This window comes from Eubalaena glacialis, chromosome 11, assembly GCF_028564815.1.
Source record: "Eubalaena glacialis isolate mEubGla1 chromosome 11, mEubGla1.1.hap2.+ XY, whole genome shotgun sequence".
Taxonomy (NCBI): domain Eukaryota; kingdom Metazoa; phylum Chordata; class Mammalia; order Artiodactyla; family Balaenidae; genus Eubalaena; species Eubalaena glacialis.
The window spans coordinates 31279322-31296203 of record NC_083726.1 but is presented as its reverse complement, the minus strand read 5'-3'; the positions used below and the strand labels follow the sequence as shown (position 1 = coordinate 31296203).

The following is a 16882-nucleotide window of genomic DNA, read 5'->3' as shown; positions in this document are numbered from 1 at the left end:
GATGATATCCCTGGGCTATACGGCTGCTTCCCATTAGCTACCTGTTTTACATTTGGTAGTGTATATATGTCCGTGCCAATCTCTCACTTCATCCCAGCTTACCCTTCCCCCTCCCCATGTCCTCAAGTCCATTCTCTACGTCTGCATCTTTATTCCTGTCCTGCCCCTAGGTTCTTGAGAACCATTTTTCTTTAGATTCCATATATATGTGTTAGCATACAGTATTTGTTTTTCTCTTTCTGACTCACTTCACTCTGTACGACAGACTCTTGGTCCATCCACCTCACTACAAATAATTCAATTTCGTTTCTTTTTATGGCTGAGTGATATTCCATTGTATATATGTGCCACATCTTCTTTATCCATTCATCTGTCGATGGACACTTAGGTTGCTTCCATGTCCTGGCTATTGTAAATAGAGCTTAATAACTCTTTAATATTAACATTTTAAATAACTATTCATCCATTTCCCCACTGATTAGAAATGCCATATTTATCAGAAAACATATATGGATCTGCATCTGAGCTTTCTATAACCTATTTTGCTAACGTGGTACTATGATCACCACACTTTAATTTCTATAGCTCTATACTGTGTTCTGAGAGCTGGTTAAACAAGTTTCTTCCAATTTTTTCTGGTCATTTTTTTCTTGGCTATTCTCACACATTTAACTCATCCGTACAAATTTTGAAACTGGCTTGGCAGTTTCCACTAAATTCCTTTGGCAAAAACTTCACATTCTGGATAGGAGCAGTAATGATTATCAGACTTACTTCCCTACCATAAACAATCATACAACTCAGCGAAATACATGAAGCAATTGTTTGTAGGCACTGGACAAGAGACAGCACAGGGCTGTGAAACTTGAGAGATAGAAAACAAATTAGATAAACACAACATCCATCCCAGATTTCCACCCGGGAGCATTTTCAGGCATGGCATAAGGACGCAGAGTCCAAGGAAACAGCTGCAATCTCACTGGGCAGAGGAAATAGCAATTAGAATTCAGAACTGCTAAAGGGCTGGAATTTTGGGGGCAGGGTAGGTGAGAGGACCTGTGAAGAGCAGAAATCCCCCAAAATCTGCCTAGGCGTCTCACTGAGTCTCTGGTCAAACCTGATAATGCACAGGACAAGAAGACTCGGCAGAGAACAACGGAGACTGTGAGCCAAACAAAGATTCCTGAGGTTACACAGTACTGAGAGATGTGCAAGTTCTGAACCGATTTGGCTGAACACTCCAGGCATTCAGCTGAGGTCCTAGAAAGTCCACTAGTACTATAGCCCAAGAGTAAAGGCCACTCTGGATCCACCCTAAAAAGTCTAAATCCAACACAATCTAGCCAGGCCAGCAGAAAGTTAATTGTTTACCAAAACAAAACTCAACATTTTTTAGAAGATGATAGAGTAACTCATACTCTCAAACATTGAGCAATGTTTGTACATACAACAAAAAACTTAAAAAATATAAAGAAGCAAAAAATTTTGATCAAGATATGACATAAATGTTAGAATTAACAGACAAGGACTTTAAAATTGTTATTATAAATATGTTCAAGGATTTAAAAGAAAAGATGGGCATAATGAGCAAACAAATGGAAAATCTCATCAGAGAACTGGATAAGCTTACAATAGATTGGACAGTGCAGGGAAAAAAATACCATGGAACTTGAAAACAGGCCAATAGAAACTATGCAAACTGACGCACAAAGAGAACAGAAGTTTGAGAAAATGAACAAAGCCTCAATAAATGATGGGACAATATCAAGTGGTCAAACGTGAATTTGGAGTTCCAGAAAAAGACAAGAAAAAAATTAGGGCAGAGAAATAATATATGAAGAAAAGACAAAAATTTTCTAAATATGATGAAAAAAGATCAATCCACAGATCCACACAGTTCAATGAACCACAAGAAAAATATACAAAACCATACCCAGGTTCATCATGGTCAAATCACTAAAAACAAAAGATTAAGCAAAAAAAAATCTTAGAGCAGCAGAGAAAAAAAAGACACATTACATACAGGGGAATAACGATAAAAATGACTGTTGCTTTCACTTTAAAAAAAATGCAAACCAGAAGACAATGGAATGATATCTTTAAAGTGCTGAAAGAAAAATTATCCACTGAAATAAAATTCTACATCTCAGCAAAAATATCCTTTAAAAAGGATAAACAAAAAGCTGAGAGAATTCATCACTAGGAGTCCTGCGATACAAGAAACGGTAAATGAAATTTTTTAGGGTGAAGGGAAACGATATTAGATGGAAACTTGGATCTACACAAAGGAAAAGAGTGCAGGAAAAGGTAAATATAAAAGCCTTTTTTGTTTCTTTAGAAGAAAATGGTTGCTTAATGTATTATGGGTATATATGATATATAGAAGTAAAACTGTCAACAGGTGGGTGAATGGAGATGTATTTTTTTAAGTTCTAACATTATATATAGAATGGCATAAAATTAATTCTAGACTATGATATGCTAAGGTTACCACTAAACAAAAATATAAGACCAAAAGTAAAGCTAAAAAGACAATAGAGGGACTTCCCTGGTGGCACAGTGGATAAGACTCCATGCTCCCAATGCAGGGGGCCCAGGTTCGGTCCCTGGTGAGGGAACTAGAGCCCACATGCATGCCACAACTAAGGAGCCCGCCTGCCACAACTAAGACCCCAGGCAGCCAAATAAATAAATATTTTAAATAAATAAATAAATAAATAAATAAAAAGACAATAGAGGAGATAAAATGGGATACTAAGAAATACTTGATTGATCCAAAAGAAAAGGAGTAAAAAGAAAGAAACAAATGAGACAAATAGAAAACAAAGAGCAAGATGGTAGTGTTAAAATAAATCTAATCATAGGACTAGTTACATAAATTTAAGTGGACTAAGCACTCCAATTAAAAGGCAGAGATTTTCAGACACAAGCACTTAAAAATAAAGTTACCCTCTATAGTTAAGTACATAAAATGCATTCAAAGGTTAATAGTAGTTACCCATAGCAGCAACCCCAAACACTATGTGCAAATGTGTGAAATGACTTTGGAACACAACCTAAAGGTGACTCCAGTAGAAGCCCAAGGAGAAAAGGCTGGAATGTGAGGGTAGTTAATAGCTGACATTATTTACATTCATTAACTTGTTCAGTTTTCAGGATGACTCTCTGAGGAAGGTACCCCTTTGTATCCATTTTATAAGGGAGCAGACTAAGGCCCAGAGGAGTTATGTCATGTTTGCAGGATTCCATGCTAGTGAAACCGATCAGCTCTACCGCACCACCTAAAAGATACTACGTCAACAGAGGGGAGGTGCCCAGGAACCACCCGAGGCAAGAGCAAGAGCAATCATCCATCAGGCTGTCTCCAGCCTGGCCCAGGGAAGAGAGTACCTGACCAGCAGAACCGATCGTGCAGTTTCCTTGGCAGGTACGTACACGTGGAGGAGAAAAGCCCATCTCACTGCCCTAACCTGAAAAAACTATCCATCAAGATTTTCTTCAACAAACTTTCTTGCCTTAGTTCCAGGGCCCACTGAGCCCTTATTCTGACTTTGCTGACAGAGGAAGAAGGCCCTCACTGAGGCATGCAAATGCCCTAGCCCCTCTGAAAGTTAGCGTTGTCACTGTAAATAAATTGTAAATTTGGCTTCTGTTTCAGACTCTCCTCCATTTATTAAGCCTGACTTAGTTCCCCCTGAGCCTTCTCACCTCGGGCCAAAACAGAACTTCTGATCCTTCAGACATTTAGAAGAAAGTCCTAGACTAGAACGACCCCATCAAGGTGAAGCTCTCACAGAAAGCTGCACAAACACTGAGAGGCCAGGCCTGAGTGGTCAGTTAGGCCCTCCCAACTGTCTTGGTCTCCATCTGCATTAAGAGGAGCCAAGAAAAAAGATGATAATAAATGTGTGAGAAAGAACTCATGTTGTCGAGCACATATATGGAAAGCTGGCCAAAAGATGAAATCTTTATTCATTAAATTTAGCCAAATTTGTTATCAAAGAACATTCCTCCAGAGAGGCCTCTGCAGAATTCCACAGGAATCACTCACTCCAAATAGTAAGAAAACAACTGATTGAAAAATAAATAAATAAATAAATAAATAAATCCCTCAGATCCACAAGGTACCAGCAAAATAAAGGCATTCCATTAAGACCAGGTGTGCAGAGTATAAAAATTATCAATTTGATCAAAAATAAAACAAAACGAAAAAGTAGTGAAGCCACATAAATATTCCTCATGCATAACATGCATGTATAGTACTCCTGAACTTGGTATAAAAAAATCCACAAAAATGACTCTTCCCTGAAGAAGCCCATGAAAACTCCCACCAAAGCCACCTGCACATTAGCGGTCAACCTTTCATTGATTCATTCAACCCACATTTTTACACAACTCCTCTGAGCCTTCCTCACCCTATAACTAACACTCTGCAGTGTCTCTCACACTGTACCTGACTCTAAATTGAACACTCTCCCCTGATACCCACCTTATTAGTTGCCCCGCTTCAGTCCATGTCACCTTAATAGAGCTGCCTTCCCTGGCCACCATATGTAGAAGAGCACCTCCCATCCCCGTCACTCTCTGTCCTGTTACCCTACAGCACTTTTCTGCAGAGCACATATCACTAGTATATTTGGTTATTGTCTGTCTCCTTTTGATAGAAGGAGTCCCATGACAGTAGGAATTTTGCCTGTTTTACTTTCTGCGGTATTTACAGAATTTAGAATGGTCCCTGGCATGAGAATACACAATGAATAAAATACTTGTAATTCAAAGTCTCATAGGGAAGTGAGGCCTAAACTGGCAAACAGACCTCATTAACAGGGTAATGTGGTGGCATAAAGGAAGCATAACAGGCTCCGCCTGGGAGAGTCGGAAACACTTCTTAGAGGAAGAGATGCAAAGCAGGTTGGTGAAGGGAGGGTGGAATTGGGGGCATTCCAGGTATGGCAGGCAACATGTGAAGTGGCACAGAACATAACAGAGCATCGCACACTTGGGGAACCTTGTGTAGCTGCAATAAGGTGAATGGTGAAAAGAAAAGAACGAGATGAAGGGAGGGAGGGAAGGAGGGAGGGAGGGAGGAAGGAAGGAAGGAAGGAAGGAAGGAAGGAAGGAAGGAAGGAAGGAAGAAAGGCGAGCTTGTAACAGGAAGGCAGAGCAGATACAGCAGGACAAGTGTGCCCGGACAGCAGTCACCGAGTGGCTTTAACCTGAGGAAGAGCACAGTCAGATTTGCATTTCACAAAAGTCTCTTTGGAGGCAGCAGGGGAAGGAGGGAATAAGTGCCAATCTGGAGTCATGGAAAACATTTAGGAGTTTATTGCAAAGGTCTCCACAAGGGATAATGATGCTGAAAACTAAGGCCGTGTTGGGGATGGAGATAAAACAGGAATCACGAGTGCACATGACTGGATGCAAGGATCAATCCCACTTTTCCAAAACTCTCCTTCACTATCACTTCCTATGGAAAGTGCCTTTTAAAAAAAAGAGTGAAAAGAAATATTTTAAGGCTCAGGTCTCTGTCTCCCTCTCCGGCCCCTCCCCACCCCCACTAATAATTCCAGGCATGGCTGTACCCAGAAACCACACCATGTAATCAGACAACAATTTCTGTCTTCCTCTCACAGCTCCACTCTCCTCTGAAAGAACCAGCATCATTCTTAGGTCAGTATTTTGTGCACGGCGTCCCTCAGCAGTTCAGGTTTAAATAAGCCTCAAGATAGCAATCCCACAACAAAGGCCTACAGTTCTAACAAGGCTCACTCTCTCCTGTAGGAAGGGGGATGCTCTGTCCCGGATGGCAAACCTGAGCTGAGCCTCCTGCTGGACCGGAGACAGGGCCACCACAGCACATAGAGGGACCGTCGGGGAGGGCTGGTTCCTCAGGGAAAATGTGGGCACTACTACCAGAAAACGGGGAATGATGCTAGGCAAAGTGCAAAGTTCCACCATGGCTTCCTTCTCTTGATTTAAGGAAAAACAACATTTTCAAAGGCTCCCCCCACTCCCCGAGTTTCACCCTAGCCGATGGCGCTCAGCTGGAGGAATGGCAGCCCTGCGGCGTCACTCAATCCCAAACGCTGTCAACTTGTATTTCTCATCCTCGCAACAGTCCACTTGGAGGAGCCTCAACACCCTCACTTTCCACAGAGGCAGAGAGCCATGAACTGAAACATGCCCGAGGGTAACAAGGTGCTACATGTGGGCATATGAATCTTGGACTATCTCATGCCAACCCTCTAAACGCAAAGTCATGCCAGTAGGATAGACCAATTAATAAAGAAGAGCTCAGATCATGCTTCTTCCAGATTCTAAGCTCTCTGGTGTCTCCGTATCACCTGTAGGATGAAGTCCAAAGTCTTTTCACATCATCCAGGACTCTGAGTCTTCCTGTCTCCTCCTCCACCTCACCCCACCTCATTTCCTGAGCATGGCCATAGCTGAGTAGTTGACAGAGCAGCACACTCTCTCAGCCAGGGCGCTCGCTCCCGCTGATTCCCTCTGAAGGTCTGCCACCCGCTTCCCGTCCGATGATTCGCCACTCCCTCCTCTTCTCCTCCCCCCCGCACCCCCCCCCCGCCCCCAGTTAGGGGCTCACAATGTCTCTTTTGACTTTTCCTCACACAAGCCTAGTTCAGTGTTCCACTCGCACATTCCCTCCTCATGTATATCATTTTCCCATAGGACACACCCTTTTATAATTATTTATATCTTTTTTTTCCCCCTTGAATTATAAAAGCTCCTTGAGGCTAAGATGGTGTCTTTCATCTCTCCATACTTAACACCCAGCACAGACGTGTGGCTCGTATCGGGGGCTATGCTTATTAAAGGAACATTTTGATGATGAAAATTTCACATTACTGGCGATCTTTCAACCTTTCATAAGTTCTATCTTACATTTGCGCTACCTTTTTTTCTTTTTAACATTTATATTATACATAGATAATTCAATACAAGGGCAAGGAATAAAGTATTTCCTAGAATCTACTCCAGGAAAAATTTTCTCTTATCTGAACAACTTGATAGGATTCCTTCTTGTTATTAGAAAATGAAAATATGTCAGCCTCCATCATTCCATTAATACCTGGGCTGCAGGAAACTCAGGCTACACCTCATGCCAAAACTGCACTAACCCAGGTTACGTGGTTCTAGATGGAACTGTCTCTCCGTTCCCTCCAGTGACTGATGTATACATAGGTATGTCAGTTATTATAAACCACTTTAAATTCTTTTTGAAAGGAAATAGAGATACATAGGTCACAGTGGATAAATAATAGCTCTTATTATTAGTCAGAATACAGAGGACACATTCTGTCTTGATTAGTTAAATCAATATTCAGTGCTTTTGCTTATGCTGAGCTCCCTGATGAAAGTAACAGAAATCAGTCTCTTTACCGAACATATCCAGAGTTGGCACATAGTGGGAGCTAAATGACCCTTCCTAGTACCCGGCCCTGCCACCTATACCTCTGCTCTCCAGGCCCCAACCACTAGATAATAGATCTCTGCCTCCTCTTATTTACAACATCATTTCATAAATAAATACAAATGATTTGACCAGCCTCTTGGGACTATAACACGTGCCACCTCCTTAGGTGCGGAAAAATTATCAATTCAAGTTACATAATACATGTAAAAATTAAATAAGAATGAGATGTCCAATGATGCTGATGGGGATGATGGCTAAGATTTATCTACTGATTAGTATGTGGGCTTTTAAATTTACTCATTTAAATACCATGACAACCTAGGTGGCAGGTTACTATTATCATCCTAATTTTACAGATAAGAAAACTGAGGCATGAGAAATCAGATAATTTCCCCAAAGGTCCTATAGCTAGTAAGTGGTGGGGCTGGGATTTGAATCTATATATTTGTAACCACACAGATATATGGCATATATAGAAAATAATACTAAGATGGCCAGAGCCAAAAGTAGCTAAGCCCTTTAGAAGGAAAAAAAAAACAACTATTGACTAAAAGTATGATCTTCTATCCTTTTTTAGTCTGCTTAGACTCATTACCATAAATTATAATCAACACCTCCTGGGCAATAATGCCCCCCAGAGAGCATAACAAGGGTTAAGAGTTTGGACTGTAAGGCAAGACAGAGAGAGCTGGGCTCTTATGCTCACTCCACCACATCCTAGCTGGGGACACCTGGCATGTTATGTCATATGGTGGGCACAAATCCAGGTGACCACAGGGTTCACAGTTTCCCCCACTGATTACCTCTGTACCAGCCCCCTTCTTGTGAGAACTCTCCTCTCTCTGCAACACCAGAGAACATGGTTGGTATGACCCCTCCTCCCCAGCCAGCGTAGTTTGTCTCAGTTGGGTGCCTGGATAAATGTGAACAATCACAGTGTCTCACTGCCTGGTGAAGGGATGGGTACAGGGTCCTAGCTGGGCCAGAGTCACCCCTGGGTAGTTTTCTAACTGGAGCTGGGAGAAGCTTTTCCTCTCAAAGCTTAGGGTTTCTCAGAGAGTAAAGCTGGCATGTAGAGAGGCCTAGAGAGAGCTAACAGCATTGGAGTCCCTCGTTCTGGTCTCTCCTTCCAACTCCAAGGTTATCAAACAGCCAACAAAACCACCTTGAGAAGTGAAAAAGAATGGGTTTCTGTCACTTTCAGCTAGATGAGCTCTAACTCTAACTCGGAAACTTAGTTTCCTCACCTGTAAAATGGGGAATTTAGAACAACAGCCCTTCCCTCCCTCCCTGGCCAGTTCCGATGGGGAAAGGAGATACGGATTTTAAGTACTGTAGCATTGTGTCTTAGGAATAGAGGGCTCCGCGGCTATTAGCAGACCTTAATAACACAACAGCACTTGTCCCAACAGACTGTTGCCAAAGATTATGGAGTCATTCTTGGTTTCTCTCTTTCTCGTCACATCCAACATGACAGCAAGTACTTTTGGTTGTAACTTCAAACTACAGCTGACCCTTGAGCAACACGCGGGTTAGGGGCACCAACGCTCCAGAGTCAAAAATCCATGTGTAACTTAGTTTGCCCTTGGAATCCAAGGTTCCTCCGTATTCACGGTTCCACAACCGTGGATTCAACCAACCTCGGTTTGTGAAGTACACTAGTATTTATCGACACTATTGAAAAAAATGCATGTATAAGTGGACCCCTGCAGCTCAAACCTGTGTTGTTCAAGGGTCAACAGTATAGATTCTCTAAAATCCAACCACTTCTCAAAATCTCCACGGCCACTACCCTGGACCAAACCAGGATGAGAACCACTGCAACAGCCTGCACCTCCGGGCTCTGCCCTGACTTCTGACAGTCTACTCTCCACACAGTGGTCAGAGGGGTCCCAGTAAACTGTAATTCAGAGAGACGAACATGCTCCAATGGCGCATCTACTCAGCGTGCCCGTCAGGGCTGTTCCCCGGCTTCCCTGCACTCTTGGCCACCCCTGCCTTCTTGTCCTCACACAGCCACCCAGCTCCCGCCTAAGGGCCTTCACTCCTGCTTCCTCCACGCGGACTTTCCTTTCCCAAACATCTTCAACCCTCACTCCCTGCCCCCCCTCTGCTCAAAGGCCACCCTCTCTGGGAGCAGTCGCTGAACACCCTGTTTAAACTGGCAGCCCCCCTTCCCATCTAGCTCTGTTTTTCTCCATAGCACTTACCACCATCTGACCTACCATATCTAGTTTCCTGTTTGTTTACTGTCTGTCTCCCCTCCCCAGAATATAAGCTTCATGAGAGCAGCTGTTTTTGACCATTTTGTTTACTGTTGTTCCTGGCACATAGCAAGCACACAATAAATATTTGCTGAATGAATGAACAAATGAATGAATGAATGAATGAATTTGCCCTCAATCTCCTTTTCTGGGAGTTGGGGGGGGGTAAAACATGGACTATAGCAGGAAAAAATAATGTGGAAACCTTACTGTGAAACTTTGCACTTACTTGGCACAGCGAACCCAGTGTGTGTGTCGGTACAAAGAATATAAGAAGCGCTGGCGATACATGTTCCATACTTTGATAGATTTGTCTTCAGAAGCTGTAGCAAGAAACTGGCCATCGGCTGAAAAGTCCACACTTCTAACTGGAGCTGTGTGAGCTTTAAATTCAGAGGATTTCCCTCTCCTGGAGACAAACAGTTTAATATTTATAACATTTGATTTAATTATCAGTATACAGACTTTGAAACATATAAAATAGTTTGTTGTAAAAACTGACAGAAGTGTGAAAAGGCTGTGTTGTATTGTACTCTTCATCGACACTGTTCCAAGCTGGTTCTGTTAGTTAAAGTCACAGCTGACACTTAACAAGTGAGAACCTAGTGGTCCCCACCCTGAAATGCATTTGCTGACTTTGCTTTAATTGGAAGCTACGGAATAATATTTTGAACAAATCTCTACCATGCATTTTAAGTTCCTGTTGTTCCTCTAGAGAGAGCAACATACAGTTTAAATAAACTGCAACCTAGAAAACCTAAGATTCATTAAGTGAAGAGCTCTAAGGTAGGGTTTTCAAACTGGGCTCACATGGAAATTGTGTGTAATGGCAGTCTGGCTTGGGAAGGAGGAGATGTCCCCTATGTCACTTGCCACTATACAGAATGTCCCTGGGTGATCTGACTTTCCTGCTTTCACCCACCAGCACTGCGAACTGAGATCCTGAGGTATACCTAAGGCCTTGCTCACCCCTGAGCCCAATCTTACATTCACAAGCAAAACGAAAGATAAATGGTAATAACATATTGACCCTTCAGTTCTCAACACCTTGAAATTTCAGATACTTTTTTTTTTCTTGGCTAGGGTGGGAAAAAGAGAATAGGAAAAAAAGATGGAGAAAATAATGTGTGGCATTTAAGGAGAAGCAGCAGGAAAAATGTTGACATAATTAGGGGTAGGCTAGCAGACAGCGCTGGAGTTAAATGGTGACATTTGGGAAATGCTACTTTGTGTCAGCGTTTCCAAGTTCCCAAGGTACTTTCACTTTATACTACATTTAGACTTAGCAATTTTTCCATTCAGAAAGTCATATTTATACAGGTGATGCCTTATGGGAAAAATCACCACAAGTGTCTGAAGATCAGGCAGCAGAATTTGCAGAAGCCTGGAAGTTACACTCAGCTCCTCCCCCTCCTCCCCAACATCCGATAGGTCAGCAAACCTATTTAGTGATAGTGAGATTGCTACCACCTCCTAAATATCTTTTGAATCCCTCCTCTTCTTTCCATCCCAGCTATGCTTGCATTAAGGTAGATATACATACCCTCAATATCCTTCACCTAGATTACTGCAAAAGCCTCTTAACTGGTCTCCCTGCTCTAATCTTTTATCTCCCTCCAGTCACCTACATACTGTGCTTACAGCCTTGCTAAATGTATAATTCTAAGCGTGTAAATCCCAGTGTAAACGTGTCACGGGCTGCTCTCCAAGAAAAAGTACAATGCCCAAGCTCTTTGGCGAGACATCCTGCCACTGCACTGACCTTTGTACTCTTACGACAGTCTCACTGCTTCAAACACACCTCTGGCTTTGTACTTACAGCTTTCTTAGCCTGACTACTTTCCCCTACCAGCAAAGCCCCCTTGACCAACCCAGACAGGCTTAATTGTTCCCTTTCTATTATATCTATTTTGCTTATTACATTATACAGTAATTTTTGTTTTAAAAGAGTCCTGTTTCTCTCCTATTAGGCAGTAATTTTTTGAGGACAGGAAAGATGACTTATTCATCTCTGAAAGACCAGCATCTAGCACAATGTCAGGCATGGAAAAAGAACTCAGTACATTTTGTTGAATTCTGCTGGGAAGAGTCAATACTTAATGGTTCTTAGATCCATCCTGGCTTTCCCTTCCAGTGGCCTGTAGAAGGCAGAGGTGACGTTGTCATAAATCTCCATCACCTGATATATGACATACCAAGAATAATTAAAATCAATATTTAAAAAAAAATAGGAGGGAGCATTCAGGGACTAGTTCAGTGAGGTTTCAAGGGAAAGTTCTTTGAGTAGGAGTCAGGAGTACAGTATGGCCTGATTTTAAGTATAAGCCCTAGAGAAAACAAAGAAAAGACTTGGCATCTGCTATGACCAGGAAGCCAAGAGACAGTTGGTATCATCGAAGTCTGCCCTGATCTTTATTCTGCACTCCGTACTGCAGGAGGCTTTCCTGCTTGCATTCTTTCTAAAAGCCGCTCCTCTCGGCTATAGGCTGGCCCAACTGCCAGATCCAGATCCGGTCTCAACAGGAAGCATATAGGAAACCGAGATAAGAGTGCCTAGTGTTTGTTGTGCTGGTGCTTAACTGGTTTCTAGTTCCTCACATGGCCTTAACACAGACTTTCCACCTCCCACACATTTACCTGCCCTTTCTGCCCAAATTCTCTTGACTGCCGACTGGGATGAACGCCAGGCCAGACCTGCCTCCGAACTCGCTCCTACTATTCTTTCTTAGCCTTCCGGTCACCAGCTCTGGTGTTTGCTCATCTGGCTGCCCACAATTCCCCTCACCCCTGTGCACACACGCCACTCCTCCCCATGGGAGGTGGAATCCATCAATTTCTCCTCCCTTTGAATCTCGGCTGGTGCTGTGACTTACTTTGACCAATAGAATGTGGCAGAAGGGATACATACTGCGCAAGTTTCAGGACCAGCCTTTAAAAAGTCTAGCAGCTTCGGCTTTTACCATCCTAGAACCCAGCTGCCATGCTGTCAGGAAGTCCTTATAGAGCTGGAGAAAGGGCATATGGAGGACCAAGGTGCCCCAGCCAATAGCCGGCACCAAGGCCACAGGTGTATGAGGGAGGCATTGGACCTGCCAGCCCAGCTGCCAGCTTAATGAAGCTGCGTGAGTAGGAGCCAACATCAATGGGGCAGAGGAGTCATCCAGACAACCCATAAAATTGTGAGAAATGATAGTTATTGTATTAAGCTACTAAGTTTTGAGGACTGTTATGCAGCAATAGGTAACTGGTTAATCAGTTTCCTTCTCATTGCCATGACCCACTATTGCCCTGGCCCCACTATGATCTGATTTAGGATGAGGAACTAGACGTGTCTACACAAGCCTAATTGTTGTACTTAGATTAGCCAGTACAAGTTAATGATTCAGTGTGCTTTTAGCTCATCTACCCTTGTGCAGTTTACTGAGATTTCCCTGAATTAGTGATAGGAGACTGAGGCTGCGCTGAAAATAACAAACCACTAGTCCTAAATTCCTAAAGTGAAGGATTTTAAAAAATGCTTTCACTTTTGGACCCCAAATCAGCCTCTTGTCCTTACAATTCCCTCTACATTGCCATCTGCAGTGTCATAATATGCCACTTCTCCTCAGTAGTGTTTGCTACCTCGGAATAATGTTCAGATTTCTCAGTATGGAGATCCTTTGGGTAGTGGCAGGAAAAAAGTGCCCACTGGCAGGGAAATGCCCCTGGAACTTTCATTCATTTGCGAGTGCCTGAGCCTGTTCAGGCACGTACCACAAATCAAATCCTGCCACAACAGAGTGAAGGAAAACACTCGTTTCTTATTATACAAAGTATTTATGGAGGAAATGATATGATGTGTGGGATTTATTCTAAAAATACGTATTCCAGAAAAGAAAAAAAAAAGGTGTGTGGCAACGGGGGAACAGATGAAACAAGACTGACAGAACACTGATAACTGTTGGATATGGGGGATGGTTATGTGGGGAGGGAGTTGTCACGTTACCCATTCTGTTTTCATGTATGCTTGAAATTCTTTATAATTGAGTTTAAAAACTTTTAAAATAATCAAGGCTCAATCATTGCTTAAAACAGATGGGCTATCAGCTAGGATTTAAAAAACCTCTTATAGAGAGGTTTGCTATGACAGGATAGAACTGTGCACAAATGCAATGGGGTTTATACATTTGTCAGGAATTCTCTTTAACAAGAAAATTCTGGAGCCCAAATGAATGATATGCATCAAAGAATAGCTAGCCCCGGGGTTTTTAATAGAGATTCAAAGTCCCCTCAAGGATCCACGATGGGTGGTAGTAGGTTAATAAACTGTAAAATCTTGGTTAGACAGGCTGAGGTATATCTCTCTGGGGAGACGATCTAAAGCTTACATCAGATTTATAAAGGGATTGATAACCATCACCCTTCCTAACCACCACCCCCCCCACCCCAAGAAAACCTTAAGACATATTAAGCATATTTCCATGGTTAGAAATAGTTTTCAAACAGAAGACACAATTATGAGTTAAAGATGAGGAAAAAATGATATGAAATAGTTTGACTTTACGACAAGGGCAGTACACCTTGTTTGTGACTCAGACTAAAGATGTGCAGGTAACTGGGGGTGTAGGCATTCCAAGAAGGGCACAAGGAACAGCCTGCCTCCAGTTTTCTTTCACATTTCTAAATCCAGAGCATAACAGATGTTTGTTTCTCTTACTTGTCAGGAATCCAGAGTCTAACGGTCCTGTCTCGTGAAGCAGATGCCAGTAAGTTTCCAAGTGGAGAAAACTGCACGCTGGTTACAACGTCCTTGTGACCCACATATCTGAAAGCTCTAGCTTGTGGCTTGAAACTCCATAGCATGAGAAACGTATCCCAAGAACCAGTAGCTATTAAGAAATAGAAGAACAAAACCACTGTGTGTTAAAACACAAATGTAGGCATGTCTCATTACAATGGGTAGCATATCTAACAACAAGACGTCCAGGTAACAGAGGGGCCTGGAGGTTGTAAGACAGACCAAGTAATGGCAAAAACATTTGTAAAAGATACCCAAAGCCACATCACTAATATGCAAGCTTGGCTGTGTCCTATGTAGCCACAGAGCAGGATTATTGGCCCCTGTATTTGGTTAGAACTCAATGACTATTTACTAGAAGAAGGCAGCACAATACAACAGAGACACAGGACTAGGCGTCAGTTCTGTCTCTCTCAGGTTGACTGAGAAAGTAACTTAATCTTTGTGTCATAAGGACTGAATGCTTTTCCTGAGAGGGCTGGATGAGAATGATTTTTTTAAACTGTTTATGCAGAGATAACTTCACAGTTACAGAACAGTCATAATAATAGTATAAAGAACATTAATATAGCCTTTACCAGATCCACCTGTTGTTACTATTTTGCCCCATTTGGTTTATAATTTGCTCCTGTGCTCACTCTTTTTCTGTACACAAGCATGTATGTGCGTGCGCACATACAAACACACAATTTTTTCTTCCTAAGCGATTTTGGGGTAAGTAAATTCATCATCATGGCACCTTTATTCCTAAATACTTAAGTGTATTTTTCTAAGAATAAAGATATTCTTTTACATACCAATAGCACTGTAATCAACTTCAGAAAATTTACCAGTGACAGTACTTTAATCTACCGTTTTCCAGTTTTGTTAATTGACCAGTAATGTCTTTTTATAGGTAGATAAGGTAATCTTAAAACACACTTTTTGCTCTGTTATGACATTCTACAATTAATAAAAGAATCATGTGTTTCAGACATTAACTTAAGGCTTTAAGAAAAGGAAAACAAATGAAATCAATAGTGGAAATAAATGCCTTAAACAAGGAATGAAGAAATAAACAAATGAAAGATAGATCTAACTCTTGCCCTAAAACCAAATTTTATATATTCATGTAGCCCCAAAATAGCCCCAGTGAGAGGAACCAGGTCAATGAGAATCACTAAGTCTAGATTGTAGAATGTTTAGAAAAAATACAACTTTATAAACTTGAAATACAATTAGTATTACTGTTAGAAGAGAAATATAAAGTCACTGAAAACCTTCTAAGTTCCTTAGCCATAGATAAAATTCATCTGGACTTGGCCTATGCAACGTTTCCATGTAAAATAGTTACAGTGAGTTTATAAGCTGTATACTACCCCCTTTTTTTAAAAGTACAAAAAGTTGATATTCCATTACAGCTCATCAAATTATTAAATAAATCAGGGTTTGAAATATCTGGGGCTAATGTGGACAAAATAGGGAAAACAATGAATTATCATGTGCATTATATTGGGGACTCTATTTGAGTTCTAAGGTATTATGCTACAAACAAGAGCTACAAAAGGGAGTAAGACACAATCTCTCGCCCTCAAGGAATCACAATAGAGCAGGAGATGGTTCATTAGATTATAATATCATACATGTTCAGAGGACTTTTATATATTATTTACTCTTCTTTTTCTTCCAGGTTTGAGATATACATCATGAAATGATTACTACTATAGGTTTAGTGTACATTCATCATTTCATATTTCTCATTAAAGAAAAAGAAAAAAAAATTTTTTTCCTTGTGATGAGAACTCTTCTAAGATTTACTCTCTTAACTTTCACATATAACACACAGCAGTGTTAATTATATTAATCATGTTGTATATTACATCCCTAGTACTTATAAGTGGAAGCTTATACCTTTTGACCATATTCTTAATGTTATATGGGGTAGTTAGTGGTCCTTTCCAAGGAAGAGACATTCGAGCAGAGACTTGGGTGAAATGAGGAGTGATCCAGGCTAAGACGTGAAGAAAGAGCACTCTGGGCAGGAGGACTCCACGTGCGAGGGCCTGAGACAGCAATGCACTTGTCAACCTGAGGAACAGCAAGGAGACCAGCATGTCCACAGGGGAGGGGAGAAAAAGAGAACAAGGGATGGGAGCCCAGAGAGAAGCTGATGCCAGCAAGGAGCCATGGTGAGAGGTGTGTATTTAGTTCTCAGCCACTGAAGGATTATAAGCGGGAGGATCTTGTGATCTGATTTAAGAAAACTGCCACTCTGACAGTGAGAAAAGGATGATCTTTGCAAAAATGATGTTGGGTCAACTGGGTATTCACAAGGAAAAAAAACGTACCTTGACTTCTACACTTTATACTGTACACAAAAGTAATTCCGCATGGATTGCAGATCTAAATGTGATCGGTAAAACAATA

General features: G+C 41.6%; 1 protein-coding gene across 1 annotated transcript in view; it reads right to left on the bottom strand.

Moving 5' to 3' along the window:
* Positions 1-16882, bottom strand: part of POC1B (POC1 centriolar protein B) — a 106345-nt gene that overhangs the window by 70895 nt on the left and 18568 nt on the right. The window contains exons 3-4 of the mRNA XM_061206254.1: positions 14396-14567; positions 9929-10108 (exon numbers count right to left, since the gene is read on the bottom strand). Coding sequence (XP_061062237.1) covers positions 9929-10108; positions 14396-14567 — 352 coding nt within the window. The remainder of the gene's footprint in view (positions 1-9928; positions 10109-14395; positions 14568-16882) is intronic.